Raw genomic sequence first — 16,242 nt, 5'->3', positions numbered from 1 at the left:
GTAGCTCGGCGGGAAGGTCTCCCTTGGATCGGCCTAACCTGTTTGGAGCTCGGCCGTACTGGGGTGCTACAGAGCTCGGTTGTGATGGAGCTTAGCGAGTGGCATTGTTAGGCTCGATAAGTAGCTTAGTCGAAGGAGGTCGATAATTACGCCGGATTGCCCATTCCCGCCGATATCAATTAGTGGTTTGATTAGGTGATGTTTGGCTAAATTTGTGCTGACAGATGGGAGAGCAGTTCCACGCGTCAATGAGCGAATGGATGCAGAGGTGAGCGTAGAAAAGTGTATAAACATGACTGCACCCCCCATGCTAGGCATGGAATGACATTTGGTGAGAAATACTCTTGGTGAAACACCTCTCTTCCTCTCTCTCTCTCTCTCTCTCGGAGTGTGTGCTAACTTGACCGTCAGAGGGGTATTCCGGCAACACACTGCTGGGTAGCTCATCGCTGTTGTGCTCGCAGGTTGATCAGACAGACGAGCAGCTTGGACGAAAGGAGTACGGGCTCTGCGGAATATTTGCTCCCCGTACACTTATTTATTAAATAAGTGAATTATTAACAACCCATGTAGACGCTCTATAGATAATGGGTCATGTCAAATCTAACGCAATTTCCAACACTTTTAAAAATATATTTTTTATTCATTATTTGAAGACAAATGTAATATATAATTATGAAATTAGTCTGTTTTTGTAATGAAATAATAAATATAGAAGATTCATAAAATGAATTATTCAGGTCATCGAAATAGTTTCACAATGGGTTTGGATTCTTTCAAACTGGACAGGAGGTGATTTTGGGCTTCACGGCCCCCACCACAGGCTGCGTTGGAGGGGAGGGTTCAAGGTTAGAAAGATGATTAGAGAAACAAAATTATGTTAATGGTCCAACAATGATGGAATGATCGGAGGATGAGCAGCAGCAACTGTCTGGGAGGTTGGAGAGTGAGTAGCAAGGTAAGGGTGGAGCAAGTAGCTCAGCAAAAAGATAATGACAATACCAAAATGGGTAGCATCTCCCCCAAATTTTCCAAAAATTCATCCTTGCTTGGGTTGGGAAATGGGTTCTATTTATTAGTTATTCCTTAGTACTAAAAAGACACCAAGTGGCCAAATAGAGAGAAGACATGTGTCCTAAAGGATCACATGAAATATTCTGCCTTGAGCTACTAGGCTGGAAGTGACAGGTGTCCCTCTGCATGTACTGTGTACTATTTGTTTGGCACAATTGCTTCAACGAGTGCACTTGCGGTAGGAGTGTTTCCCGCTACAACTTGCCTTCTCAGCGTGAATCTTACAAACGTCTCAGCTAGTGCACTTGCGGCGAGAGTGTTTGTCACTGTAACTCGCCTTCTCAGCGTGAACCTTAGTAAGTGCACTCGCGGTGGTAAAACCTTACCGCTGCACTTACCTTCTCAGCTCAGTCTGGCCAATACATGCATTCTTCAAACTTCATAGCTTACCATCGGGCATGTTTCGTGTTCTCCTTAGCGAAATCTCAACCATTAGCCAGTTAACCACAAACTTCCCAGCTTTCCAGGGTGAAGGCCACAGCCAAGCTTGCTATTAGCCATGTTGTGCTTTAATACCAAGCCCAAGGGGACTTCCTTAAGTCCTGCCTGTGCGACTAAGGCAGGTCCATGACTTGGGTAATGGAAAGGGAGTCCTTTACACTTGGGCTTCCCTGCTCCCATTTTCGCGGGGTTGCCACGGTACACCGGTTTAACTTTGGGCTTGCTATCAGCTCCAACCAGTGAGATATGAGACCTACTATTAGTCCTAGGCCTGCTATCAGCCTTTACTTGTGAAGGCTAAACTTCTCCCAAAGGCTGCTATCACCTTGGTGGAGTGCCTCCCCTCGCAACTTAGTTGCAGCGGTTGTCGTAGTTACGGCGACTGTGGTTGCTGCAGTGGCCATTTCCCGTTGCAAGCCTAAATGGTAGAACCGACAATAGTAGAGGTGACGGCGTTGACAAAAATGCCTCCACAACTTGATCGCTGCAAGTGTTGCTTTTGCAACTTAGTTGCTTTGGTTTCCTCCTTTCTTCAGCAACTTCGGATGACGGCGGAATCGACAATATTGGGAATGGCGGCGCTAAGATAAAATGCCTTTGCAACTTTGACTGCAGCAAGTAGTACCTTTGTAACTTGACTTAGACATTTTGTTCATGGATTCTGTTCGGATCCTTAGCGGGTTGGATCTGTTTCGGCCTACTTATTGGCCCATTTCCCTTGGGCTTTAGCCCATGCTCTTTTGGACATTCTTAGTCCCCTAAAAGGGGCGACCTCAACACTTAGGTCCATACTTAATTTGGAGTTAAATTTTTGACCCTCTACACCTTTCAAATTCTAATGGATTTTTTTTTTTTTTGGTTGAATAGTATAACAGCCAAAAAAATTATGAACCCCTTTTTTTAAACTCATTTTTTTGGAGGCCCAAAGTAGCGATTTCGCTTGTTTTGAGCCAAACCTGGCCCTACATGGGTGCCAATTTGATGGTCCTAATTATTTTTCTTATGCATCTTTTTGTATAGATCATTTACAAATAATTAAATCAAATTGTTCGGATAATTGTGATCGTATTATTTTGTGATATTTGCTTTTTATAACAATGAAAGGCATACTTTCTGAAGGAAAATATATAGGTAATCGTATTAATAGAAGTGGAAACGGTCAAGATCGAAATACTTGAATTACAAGCCTCGTCCAGAAAACCCTTCGTCGTCCATTGAGAAGCTACCAGAGTTTCTCAATATATTATCCACTCCAAATTCCTAGTAACCTAAGAGAGAAGAATAGAGAGAGAAATATTTTCTGCAGAGATTTTTCGGATAAACTCCCACAACACTAATACATATATTATTCTCTATATCATATATATATAGAATCTTTGCAGATAAAAGTGGAGTTATAAGCTCCCACAATAACTCAAACACTTTATTAGATAATTTCTTAATTATCTTATTTATTAAATAAGTGAATTATCAACAATCCATGTAGACGCTCCATATGTAATGGGTCGGGTCAAATCTAACCCAATTTCCAACACTTTTAAAATTATATTTTTTATTCATTATTTGAAGACAAATGTAATATATAATTACGAAATCAGTCTATTTTTGTAATGAAATAATAAATATAGAAGATTCATAAAATGAATTATTAAGGTCATCGAAGTAGCTTCACAATGGGTTTGGATTCTTTCAAACTGGACTCGAGGTGATTTTGGACTTCGTGGCCCCCACCACAGGCTCCATTTCGGTAATTTAAATCGTTCATTTTGTTTGAATATGTGTAGATCATGTATTAAAAAAAATTATATTAATTTGATAAACATATTCTCAAGTTTTGATGATATCTGTCTATAAAAAATTGACGACTATATAATTTTAAAATTTGGCCGTCAAATTTTTTGCCAACAAATCTAATAAAATCATGGATCATTATTATCAAATCTATTTAATTTTTTTTCATAAAAATTTTACACACATAATTAAATAAAATAAATAATTCAAATAATCAAAATAAACTCCATTTATGTGCTCCAAAAAATCAAACAGCACCAATAGTCCACAAAAACCCATTCCATTCACAATATGCCTAGATTATCAAATTGCACTGATAGAAACTAAAGACAAGCTGGTCTCATCTTAGATTGAAAGCAATGGGATGGGTGATTGGACCACCATTAACTTCGATTATACAACAGACTCATTGGTGATTGGCTTGGATTTGATCCTATCTTAGACTTATATATTTCTTATATTAGGGTATCATTAAGAAGGATTGTCCTATAATCTTTGTGGACTTATAGTGAAGCACCACGTGTCCTGCTCATATCCAATAATTGTGATCTAGGTTTCTAATCTTGTACTCTCTTTTTTTTCTTCTTCTTCTTTTTTTGTGGTCCCCAATAAATTTATGTTTTTCCTTTAGTAGTAGAGAAAGGCAAACCGTCTATATTCATGAGGATATAGGGGTTAGCTCTTATTTCACATGCCAACCCATGTATGTTAGGTAGAGAGGATAGCAATGTGGGAAAAGTAATGTATTAGAGCTCGTTTGAAAAGTTGGTGTTTGAGTTTTTTTTTATTAAAATAGTCACAAAAAATTGTAAAATAAATTTTTTAATTCAATAAAATAAAATATTATATTTAATTTATAATCATTATATTTTTTTTCTCACAAAAAGTTTAAAAAGTCCTCCATAAACAAGACTTTTTAATTCCAGATTAAAATAGTCAAAAAACTAAAAAATCAAAAAGTCAACTCATTTCCCAAGATTTTACACAGTTTACGATACAAAAACACGGCTCAAATTATATATAAAATTAATAAATTAGAATGAAATATTTTGCGATATGAACATAAATATAACAAAATTTAATATATTTATTTCGAGTTGCATACAAAGTTATCATATTAGAATAGAATATTTTGCGACATAAACACAAAGACGACATGACGAGGGGCAGAACTAAGTATTCATTAGTGAGTTCAATTGAACCCACTCAATTTTGATCTTTATATTATGTAAAAAAATTTAGAAGTTTTCCTAAATTGACACTGCTAAAATTCTTACAAAAAATAAATGTCGGTGTCAAAATAATTTGCAAACAAAAGATTTGATAGGAAAAAAAAATCCAAAATGATATGTGGATGATTTTCATTTTTTTGAAATTATGAGAATAATGAAATATATTTTGATTGAAAGTAAAGGAGCAACATGAAATCACATTATTTCCATTTGGCAAGGGCTTTTGTGGCTATTTTAGTCACAAAAGACAAAATAGACTATTTTAATCCTAACAAATAAAACATCAATTACACTCTTTTCTCACAACAAAAATAAGAAAAGTCAAAAAGTCAAAAAGTCCTTCCCAAACTAAACTTTTTAACTCACGTTAAAATAGTCAAAAAAGTCAAAAAGCCAACCCACTTTCCAAACGGAGGCTTTATATAAATTTTTTATTTATATATTGTTACTTCTTTTTTTTACGAACAACATAGAACTTAGTTAAGAACTATCGTTTTTTTTTCAAGTATTGGATTCTTAAATGTTCACAATTTTTTTTTTCTTACATAAAGACTATTGTCATTTTTCCCAATCTCTCTATTCTTTCAGTATCAAATAATGGTGTCGAAGATAACTACCCAAACAAGAGCACTTTATCAAATTTCCAGTTGCACCACTGTTGGTAAACATGGATATTACGGATCAGGTCCGTCTCAAAGTTGCATAACACGAAATTGATAAAAATAAACCATTCAATAAGAAATAGTTACACATTCTAATGGTATTTTTATTAATGCTGCGTTTGGTTAGGAGATTTGATGAGGAATTTGAAAAGAAAAATGGAAAATGCATGGAAAATATGAATAAAACATACTTATATTTCACCTAATTTCATAAATATTTTCTCTTTTCCTTTCTAAACTCTTTTTCAAATCCCCCAACCAAACACAGTATAAGAGTTGTTATGATAGTTTTGAATTCCTTATGTGACTCTTATTTTAAGGAGGTGTCATGATATTTTTTGAATTCCTTATGCAGCTCTCTTTTTAAGGATAAGGGTAAATTACATTGACACTACATGAGATTTCTGTTTAATACAGATTTTCTTCACGTTTGAAAAATTATACTTACTCCTTTATTAGATTAAAATGACATATTTGTCCCTTGACCTTTCTACATATAAAATAATAACATAATATTGATATTTTGTTCATGTCATTTCAAAAGAAATAATAATCATCTTCTTTGGTTTAACTCACATAAAAAATTAAATTTTTTTTTATTTTTCGTGTTTTTTTATTTTTACTAAATTTTTTAAATATTTTAAGATTTTTTATTTTTATTTTTTAGATACACCTAATCTAAATATAGTTAAGAAGTATAATATTTTGTGATTTTTTTTTTAAATTCACCAAATACAAAAATTCAGTAATATTGTAATAAATGTGAATAACGGTGTTTGGTAATACTATAATAGATGGGGGTGAATAGACGAGAAAGAAAAATGATGGTAGAAATAAAAATGAAAAATTCTATTCATATATAAAAATTTATACAAAAAAATATCATAACAATATTGTAATAGTGATATTGTTGTAAATATAAATCATGTTTATGGGTGTTTTTTTTAAAGTGAAATGTCACTATTAAACTATACCATTATGTTAGTAAATTTTATATAAAATTTATATTTGTATATCATTATTCAATAAGAATATTTTCAGATAGAATTTAATGATGAAAAGTTGTAGAATGTAGTCACGATAATAGGGAAAAGAAATGGTAAGAACAAGGGCAAAAATGTCATTTAAAAAATTTTAGAGTATGACATCAGCTATCCAGGACACAATTTGTATTGCGATTATAAATCTTAAGGAGAAGAATGTAATTTTTCAAACGTGAGCGAGGAATCTATATTAAAGAGAAATCTCAGGGCTGTAAGTGTAATTTTATCCTAAGGATAATATTATTTTTTTTAGTAAGTTATGGTAAATTATAGTTAAAGGAGTAAATGAGTTATAATTTAAAGAGGTTTACGATAATTTATCCTAAATTATATTGTGCATGTATTTACGGATGATTTTAACATAATTTACTTATTTGTAATGATATTTTATGGATTAAGATGTTGAGATACTTATTGGCCTCAAGTGATAAATTACTAATACAATCCTCTCTCATGCACGATATTAATTAGGATAAATTATGCTAATCTCATATAAGGTTTAGAGAACTTGCGGTGTGTCTCCCATATTTAACATAATTACATTAACCTCACTTAATGTTTTATACTTTACCATTCATCTTCTAGGACTCACTAAGTAGATTATCAATTTTCTTAAAAAAGAAATATGGGTTGATTATATGGTTACCGATATCCAATCATCTTATTTTTTGCATAAAAATATTAAGCTTAACAAGAGTTACAAAATAAACCGTTTGAATCGCCAAGATCAACATAGAGATAGGCTCACCAAACTCAACAACACATGAGAAAATTTATTTTCTAATTCAAAACCTATAATTTGGATTTATGGGTATCTACACAGCTCATCAATAATGTTGATCATGACGAAAAAGAAAATAAATAAATTTTGCATTGTGAATAATTGTGAAGAAAGAGGAGCACATGGGAACATCAAAGTAGAGTATACAAATGGTAGGTTTTTGGATTTTAATGACACTAGTAATTAAGTAGCAAATAAGGTCACATTTGATAATTGATTATTTTAATTGATTATTTAATTTTTTATAAAAAGATGAATAAAAAAATAAAAATTGTGATATAACAATTTATAATTATTTTTTAACTTTTTAAACCACTCTCCAAATAATGGAAGAGTAGAAAGTATGTATTCTTATTTATTGTTTATTATTATTATTTTTTTAAAAAAATTAATTTATATAAGATATTTTAACAAAACCCAATAAATTACAAAGAAACTCTCAAAATATTTAAAAAAAAAAAATGTCAATTAATACATAAAAAATAAAACTTATACACAAATGAACATATTCAAATTATTGACTTTTCCTAGTGAGGTACAAGAACTCTCACAAATCGAGTGCTGTTAATGGATCATTTATTGACAGAATAGTCGAATGATTACGACAATGCGTTCGTTCTGTAAATTTTGATAGTAGTGCCAGTGATATACAACTCAACTGAACAGCTTACGTTAGTTAATTTAGCAATCATTCATATTACTAATTTTGATGTTTTGATGGAATACTAATAATATGATAAGGAGGAAAAAATTTACAAATAAATAAATTAAAATTAAAACATTACATCATAATGGGTGAAATTCATTACTTATCAACTTATTAGAATTGATTTTAGAGCTTAAAATTAAAATTTTAAAATATTTTTCTTAATTTAGGGGTTATTTGGAGGGTCGTAAATAAGCGTATTTTTTGACTTTTTGGATTGAAAAGTTAAAAAAAGAAGAAGTTATTTTGGTTAATTTTTTGACTTTTTACAAAAAAAAATGTGTATTAAAAAATTGTACAAATTAGTGTGCAGGAGAGATAAAGACAGTAGGCAATACGGCCGTACCGTCTGGGCAGAGTGAATTGATGCTAAGAAATGATAGCCTACTTTTCAAGCATTGCATCAGACGGTGCTGTTCGGCTCGTGGGGGCTACCACGGGTCTCGTTTTGATAATCTGAACCGTTTAATGTGTAGAACTCGTCGAGTATTATATGTCTATAAAAAATCACGTCGATCGGATATCGACAGCTATCTGATCGAATTAGTTTTTTTTAACCGTTAACTATAACACCATCTTTTTTTTTATACAAAACTGATTTGATCACGTAATTAGCGATATCTAATCAACGTGATTTTTCATAAATATATAGTACTCGACGAGTTTTACACATTGAACGGTTCAGATTATCAAAACGGGACCCGTGATGGCCCCCACGGGCTGAACACACTGTGTTGTTTGTGCACCATGCCTGTGCATTGTTTCCAAAAACTCAGCAACAGCCTGTGCAACGTCTGACTGAGTTGCAATAAATTGTGTGTAAAATTATACTTATACATATATATAAATATTAGTGAATACTGATAATTTTTTAACTTTTTAAATAATTTTTTAACTTTTTAAATTTTTTTGGGTATCCCAAACTAGGCCTTAGTATTGGCATCTCATAAATCGAACTCATGAATTCACAGTAATTATTTTATAGTATGAGAGTATGATGATATGACATTTTATGATTAGTGAATAAAATAGAGTATCAATTATTTATATGAAGTAATTGAAAAATTTTAAAAATATAATGAATGGTAATTAATTAAAGAATATGCTTACATGACATTTCAAGATTATTGTATATATACTTACCACTAATTGTCTCTCTCTTCCTACACTGTTACTTAGTAGGACCCTCAACTTAAAAAACTTTAAATGATGTATAAAAATATTAATAATATTAGATTTGTGGAGTTTATTACGGGTCTCATTTTGACGATCAGAATAATTTATTTTATTGGGTCCTATATGTATATCATTTCTTAAAAAAATCATGTTGATTCAATATTCTTAGTCCTTTTATTTTATTAAATTTGTAACTAAAAAAAAGTGATGGTGTATTTTTAAAACGCGTTGACTGTTAATTATTTTAAATACAAATTCTATTAAATGAAGTGATTACAAATATCGAATTGACTTAATTTTTATTTTTATGAATGATATACACGTAAGGCCCAATAAAATAAACGATTTAGATCATCGAAATAATGTTCGTAATGGGTTCCACGGACCCAGACAATCCTCCCCAATTCAAATTAAGATTGACGAGAAGTCAATCCCTAATATTACATACTCACAAAAATTACTTAAAGAATATTTTAAAATATCAAATCACAATCATTCTAGGTTGATCTCACATTTCAATAACTTTAAAGGATAAATTATATTTTGCATTCATACACTTTGTATCAAATCCTATTTTAATTTATATACATAAAATCATAATAGTTAATTCCCTACACTTTTGATCAAGTATCAATGTTCTCTTCTGTTACTTTATTGTTTAAGTTTTTAATAGAATCCAGTCATGTAACAAACATATAACTATAAAATGAGAATAAGAGAAAAATTATTTTTATTTCTCACCAATAAACACTTGTCCCATATAATAAGTATGTCATAGTTATATAACATTATATATATATATACACACATATGTTGAAAATAGGAATGAAGAGATAAGAAAACATAACTATGACGAACCAAATTCGTAATGGCATAATTGTAATAAATTAAAAATTCAACATTCAAAATTAAGTTAGAAATTTGTGACTTAAAATTTTAACTTATTTATAAAAATATTTAAAATTTTAAATGGTATACATTGAACTTATCAAACGGACTTAATTCATTTTTGTAGAATATATTCAATTTGAACTATTGAATTGAATTATCAAACACTATCTTAATAAATTACTCTATAAAGTTTTACTTATTTTTTTCACATGAATAGAATATATATCATTCAGTGTAGGTTCTACTTTCAAATGGCTCAACCATTAAATTATTCAATTCGTAATTTAAAATTCGCCGAGAAGATCTCATATGTACATTGCCTAATGCCCCCATTATGTTAAAGTTGTAGTAAGATAAAGACCTCTTTTTTCAACTTCGAATATGTATTTGATATTTTTTAAATATATTTTCATGATGCTATTTTAAGAAGTATATGATACTTTTCTAATATTCTAGATCACATATTTAAATTATTATTAAATTAAAATTGCAATAAATTTTACATATTATTATAGTATAATTGTTAGAATAAATATAAAAACTATTTTTTTTTATTTTTTACAAAATAAGAAAATAGTACCTTGCTTTTTCAGAATTTATCAAATTAACATATTCATTGAATAAGTAAATAAATAGACTAATGACTCTCAAACTAATATCTAATGTAATTTTTACGAAATGATTTCTTACTATTCTTTGGCATTAATACATTATTAGCAATGTAAAATAAATATAACAAATTGTTATTATATGATAAATAATTTATATAAAACCTGAAATTAAATAAAAATAAAAATGTGTGAGAGAATAAAAATGAGGAACTGGACAGGCATGCAATAAATGAGTCAAACACCTTATCTGACAAGCAGAGGCAGAATTAGAAATTTTGTCACGAAGGGAATATTTTATATGCATAAAGAAAATTAAGGGTGGTTTGGGATGACCTAAATAAATATATTTTTTATTTTTTTATGAAAAAATGTGTAGAAAAGTAGAGAGGTGATATGATGGAAAAAAGATAAAAAGATAGATTATTTTGGTGTTGCCAAACGTGACCTTAGTTTCGGAATATTACTAATTGAATATAATTTTTTTATATAAACGTTGTGTAAGAAGTATTTCATAAGAAAATTAAGGTAATATTTGGTAAAATTTTAAAATTATGATTTGAGAATAGAGTTGTATTTTGAGTTTGTGAGTTTTAGAATTATGATTTGAGTGTAAAAAATTTGTTTAGTTATGAGTTTTGAAAAGAGTTTTAAATTGAATTTGAATTGAGTGATGTGACATACGATATTTGATATAAAAACTTACAATTCATAACAAAAAACGCAACCCAAAGTTCTATTCAAATCTCGTAAAAAGTTTTTAAAAAATTTCATAATTTTTTTTTGTAATATAAAAATAACAAGTGCAAAAAAAAAAAAAAAAACGAACACTGTTCCTGTCAACTGGTCGGTCGACTGGTGGGACATCTGGTGGGACGACCGGTTAGTCCAAATTTTCTCACATTGGAAAGAGTTTTCAAAAATGAGTGTCGAATTAATTTTTAAAAATGCTAAACAAACAGCACACTCAAAAGTGAGTATAGAAAGCCTAAATAAATCTAACAAATAGTTTTTAATTCTTAAAAGTTTTGAACTATTAAGTTTTTGTTTGACAATAGACTTTTTAAGTTGATTTTTTGACTTTTTGATTATTTTAACTTGAGAAAAGTTCATTTAGGTTGACTTTTTTGACTTTTGCGAGAGAAAAATTGAAATAATTATAGTTTGAATATGACATTTTGTCTTATTAACTGTTTAGCCTATTTTCTCTTTTTGTGGCTAATTTAGCCAAAAAATTCATTGCCAAACAAAGCCTAAATGTCAGTATCAATTAAACTATTGTTTTAAACTACAATTAATATAATCTAGTAAATAAGAAACAAAAAATTCTTAAAACCCCTAAAACATAACTTTTAAATTTATACTCAATGACATTGAACATATTAAACATTAATCAATTAAGACCCATTCCCTACTATGTCATCGTGTATAAATTTAGGAGTGAAGCTTTAGGTTCTCTAAAGTATACATACCATTTTTTTTTTTTTTTTTTTGAAGTTGAAAAATAAGTGATATGTACTTCTTATATTAATAAAAACGACTTGATAAAATTAATGTTATTATTTAAAATATAAAACAACTAGAGATCATTTTCATTTTATATCGTGAAATATTGATGAAATAGAAAGTTGGTAAAATAAATTTTATAAAATTAATAGATTATCCCATTATATATTTTACGGGTACATAAATACCAAAATTAATAATAAATTGTAAAAGATTGAAAGGGCCGGGGTCCTCCTTCTGACGGGCAATACTGTAACAACCCTCGTACTGTTTACTGATTTATGACTGATTGATTACCGTTAATCACCGATTACTGTTAAACGAAGCTGATAATGACTGATAACTAACTGATAATCGAACTGAATGAAATACTGAACCGACTGACTGAAGTTGAAACTGAATTGACTGAGTATATGTTAGTTAATTGCATTCTATCTGTTTGATTGTCTGATTATCTGTTCATGTTTATATGTTTAAACTGCTATTTGAAGGCCTTATCGGCGGCCGAACTAGAAACCGATTGATGTTACGTGACCCTCATATTTAATGTGATTTTATGGTATAAGTATCTGAAAATTGATTAGGTATGATTAAATTAGATTAAAATAAGCCAATTGAAGAGTTGGACTTAATTACCGTTTTGCCATTGAGTGGGCCACTATCTCACACACATACTTGAGCCAAGAACAACATTTCCTCAGCCATTTCCCCTCTCATTGCCGACCATAGAGAGAGTTAGGGAGGGAGAGAAGTGTTTTTGTTGATTAGCTTGAGAATCTTGAAGAATTGAAGTATAGATTGCATATTTGAGTTCCTAGTCTTCTAATTCAAGCTCTAGGTAAGGATCTTATCTTCTTATTGATGCTATTGAACTAGTTCTTGCATGGTTCATGCTTCATTGTAGAACTAAGTCATGATTTGGGTCATTAATGGTGAATTGAAGCTCATTTCTTGCATGCATGGTTGAATTAATGAGTTTTGAGTTGAATTCATGGTAAATGGTTACATGCATGTCCATGTTGTAAGAGTAGACCATGTTTTCATCTTGTTTTGAAAAGAATGAGCTCATTTGAACAAGCTTTGAAGCTTTGATTTGGTTTAAATCCTTGCATGTTTGCATGTTCTTCATATTCTTGAAAATGGGTTTGAATATGGTTCTAATTGACTCACCTTTGGGGCTTGAATTCATAAATTGAGCTTTGAAACTTGTTATACATTGAATTTAATGATGTTTTCCAGAATTTGGGCCCAAGAGGTCGAGTTTGGAGTGGTTGAATGCTTGGTTTGAGCTTGGGAGGCAAATCTGGAAATTCCAGATTTGGCTTCCTCGCTCGAGCGAAGGATTCCCCGCTCGAGCGAGCACCTTTGTCCAGGGCTCCGCTCGAGCGACCATCGAGCGACCATCGCGCGTAAAATTTCAGCATCCAGTACTTTTACTGTTTTGCAGACCGCTCGAGCGAAGGATTCCTCGCTCGAGCGAAGCCTTTGATTTTGGACTTACGCTCGAGCGTAGAAAGTCTCGCTCGAGCGAGGCTCCTATTTTCAGCAAACTTTGCGAAATGTTTTCTAAGTGTATTTTTGCATCCTCATCCCATCCTAGGCATTCTTAGGCCTAGTTTAAGGCACCTTGATGAGGATATCATTGTAGAACACACCAAGGCAAATTAGGGATTAAGTTATGAGATTTCCCAACTGTGTAGCTTAGTGTGTTCAACCTGTGAACTGTGTAGGGTTGGCAACTGGGGAGACACGCTCTAGCATACTGTAGCCCAGAACTCTGTGAGTAACAATTGTGTAAAGATATGTTCAACTGATTATCTTCTGAATACTGAACTGAACTGTTTACTGAACTGGTATTATTTACTGAATGAGTGTATGTCCTTTATTTCTGAACTGTACTGTGGCATCCTTAGTATCTACGGTTTACTGTTACTGTTACTGTCACAGAGATCTCTGTCGGTTTCCTTGTGGAACCACTACTGTTTACTGACTGATGGCCATCATTACTGTTCGGTCTTTTAAGACCTACTGTTACTGTTATGCTAATGGATGTACCACATATGACTGTTTACTGTACTGAGCAACTGAATTACTGATTGAAATGAACTGTTTTCATTACTGTAAGGACATTCATTTTAAACCCCTTTACGCTTTATGTTATTCACTGGGCTTTAGCTCACTGCTCATATATATATGTAGGTGTACAGGCACCAGACCGCAGCTAGAGGCGTCAGGGTTACTCCAGTTTTGTCAAGCCAGCCTTTGTGCCTCACTGCGAGGTTCCGAGCCTACTGTTAAGGCTTAGGGGTGTTTTAGAATTTCCCCCTTTTTGTACTGTTTCACTGTTTTGTATAGACTGACTGTTTACTGTACTGTTATACAGGGATTAGGTCCCTGTACTGTGTGACTGTTAATTTTGTACACTGTGTTGTACAGACGGAATGTTTTCTGTACTGTTATGTGGGGTTGAGTCCCTAGTTAAATGGATGTGAATATTGTGTATACTGTTCTGTACGGTTTTTTGTATAATGTATGAAAAGCCTTTTTGCATACAGACTGTCACAGCTCAATGGACACTATTTATTTACTGTATTGGCTTCCGCCAGGCCCTGTACTCTGTTTCACTGTATTACTGTTCAGCAGGCCTTCGGTAATCTCGGATTACTGGCCGGTTACGGTGCTAAACCCATAGGGCCGGGTTTGGGTCGTGACAGAGTGGTATCAGAGCGATACTTATCACGAGTTATACCGCACACACGTGTCCAAATGAGCTATAGGGGGTCCTAGAAAAAGTAATTAGGACATCTCATGAACTTGAAAAGTGTGTGGCTATGTTATGACTGAATATCTGTTAATGTGTTAAACTGGTAAACAAATGACTGCTTATGTTTAAAACTGTTATAACTGCTTATAGTGAAATGGACAATGCAAATGAACCTGAGTCCTCATCTACTGAGGCAAGAATGGAAAGAATGGAAAGAATGATAGAACTGATAACTGCTAGACTGGAACAACAACAGAACCAACAGCCCCCACCTCCTCCTCCTCCGGTTCAGCCGGAACCTAATGTGAATGTGAATGATGGGGATATTATTGCTCTCACCCATAAATTCAGCAAGATGAAACCGCCATCCTTTCAGGGAGGCCTCGAACCGTTAAAGGCTGAAGCTTGGGTGCTTGAAACAGAAAAACTATTTGAAGTGTTTCCGTGCTCAGAAGCAAATAAAGTATTGTTAGCTACCTTCACCCTACAAGAAGAGGCTAGAAGGTGGTGGATGTTGATCCGCGACGCAAATACTGTTATGACATGGGCTCAGTTCAAGGAGTCCTTCTTTGAAAAGTATTTCCCTCAGTGTGTCAGGGATAGAAAAGTGACCGAATTTGAACAGCTGAAGCAGGGCACAATGTCCGTTGCAGAATACGAGACGAAATTTACTGAACTTGCCCGTTATGCACCGCACATGGTGGATACTGAATATAAGAAGGCCAGAAAATTTGAAGGTGGCCTTAATGTGGCAATACTTGACCGGATAAATGTTTTGAAATTACCGACTTTTGTGGGTGTTCTCGACCGGGCATTGATGGCCGAGTCGAACATTGCAGCAGTGAAACAATCTGAAACACCAACGACTGAATGGCATGGAAAAAGGCAGAGTTTCAAATTTAAGAAAGGCAAGCACAACCCAGCCAACAAGAAACAGAATACGGGGTTGACAACTAGCCCCAGCCAAGGGAGTGGTTTCATACCACCCTGTTCTGAATGTGGCAAGAAGCACAAAGGGGTTTGCTACAGAATATCTGGAGCCTGTTACAGGTGTGGCAAGGTGGGCCACATGGTTAAGGACTGCCCCTCTGCTCCACAAGCCAGTGGTAAAGCTGCACCAAGCGCAGCAGTATCAAATGCTCCACCAAAACCTAACCCTAAAGCTACCGGGAAAGAGCCTATGAGGCAAGGCCGAGTGTTCGCACTAGTACCGGGAGATGTGCAGAATACCGAGACCGTTGTGTCAGGTATTCTCTCTATCTGTACTCAAAATGCATATGTACTGATTGATTCGGGGTCTACGCATTCTTATGTATCATATGCTTTTTCACGGAAATTGGATAGACCCTTAGAACCCATGAACTATCTGCTAGCCGTATCATCACCCGTAGGGGGATCCATGACATGTGCTTATATGTACCCCGCATGTGAAATTATTGTTGGGGATATGCATCTGTTTATTGATTTACTGCCATTGAACATTGATCATTTTGACGTAATATTGGGGATGGATTGGTTACAAAAATATCATGCCACTATTGACTGTGTGACCAAGCAAGTTGTTTTC

The 16,242-nt window shown here is 32.9% G+C and overlaps 1 protein-coding gene across 1 annotated transcript in view; it reads left to right on the top strand.

Moving 5' to 3' along the window:
* The first annotated feature begins 224 nt into the window (after positions 1-224).
* LOC145803635 (uncharacterized) overlaps positions 225-16,242 on the top strand; it is a 59,396-nt gene continuing 43,378 nt past the window's right edge. The window contains exon 1 of the mRNA XM_082896954.1: positions 225-268. Coding sequence (XP_082753080.1) covers positions 225-268 — 44 coding nt within the window. The remainder of the gene's footprint in view (positions 269-16,242) is intronic.

Source organism: Camellia sinensis, chromosome 12 (assembly GCF_055761805.1).
Source record: "Camellia sinensis isolate YWXY chromosome 12, ASM5576180v1, whole genome shotgun sequence".
NCBI classification, from domain to species: Eukaryota; Viridiplantae; Streptophyta; class Magnoliopsida; order Ericales; family Theaceae; genus Camellia; species Camellia sinensis.
This window is presented reverse-complemented; position numbering and strand designations above follow the sequence as displayed.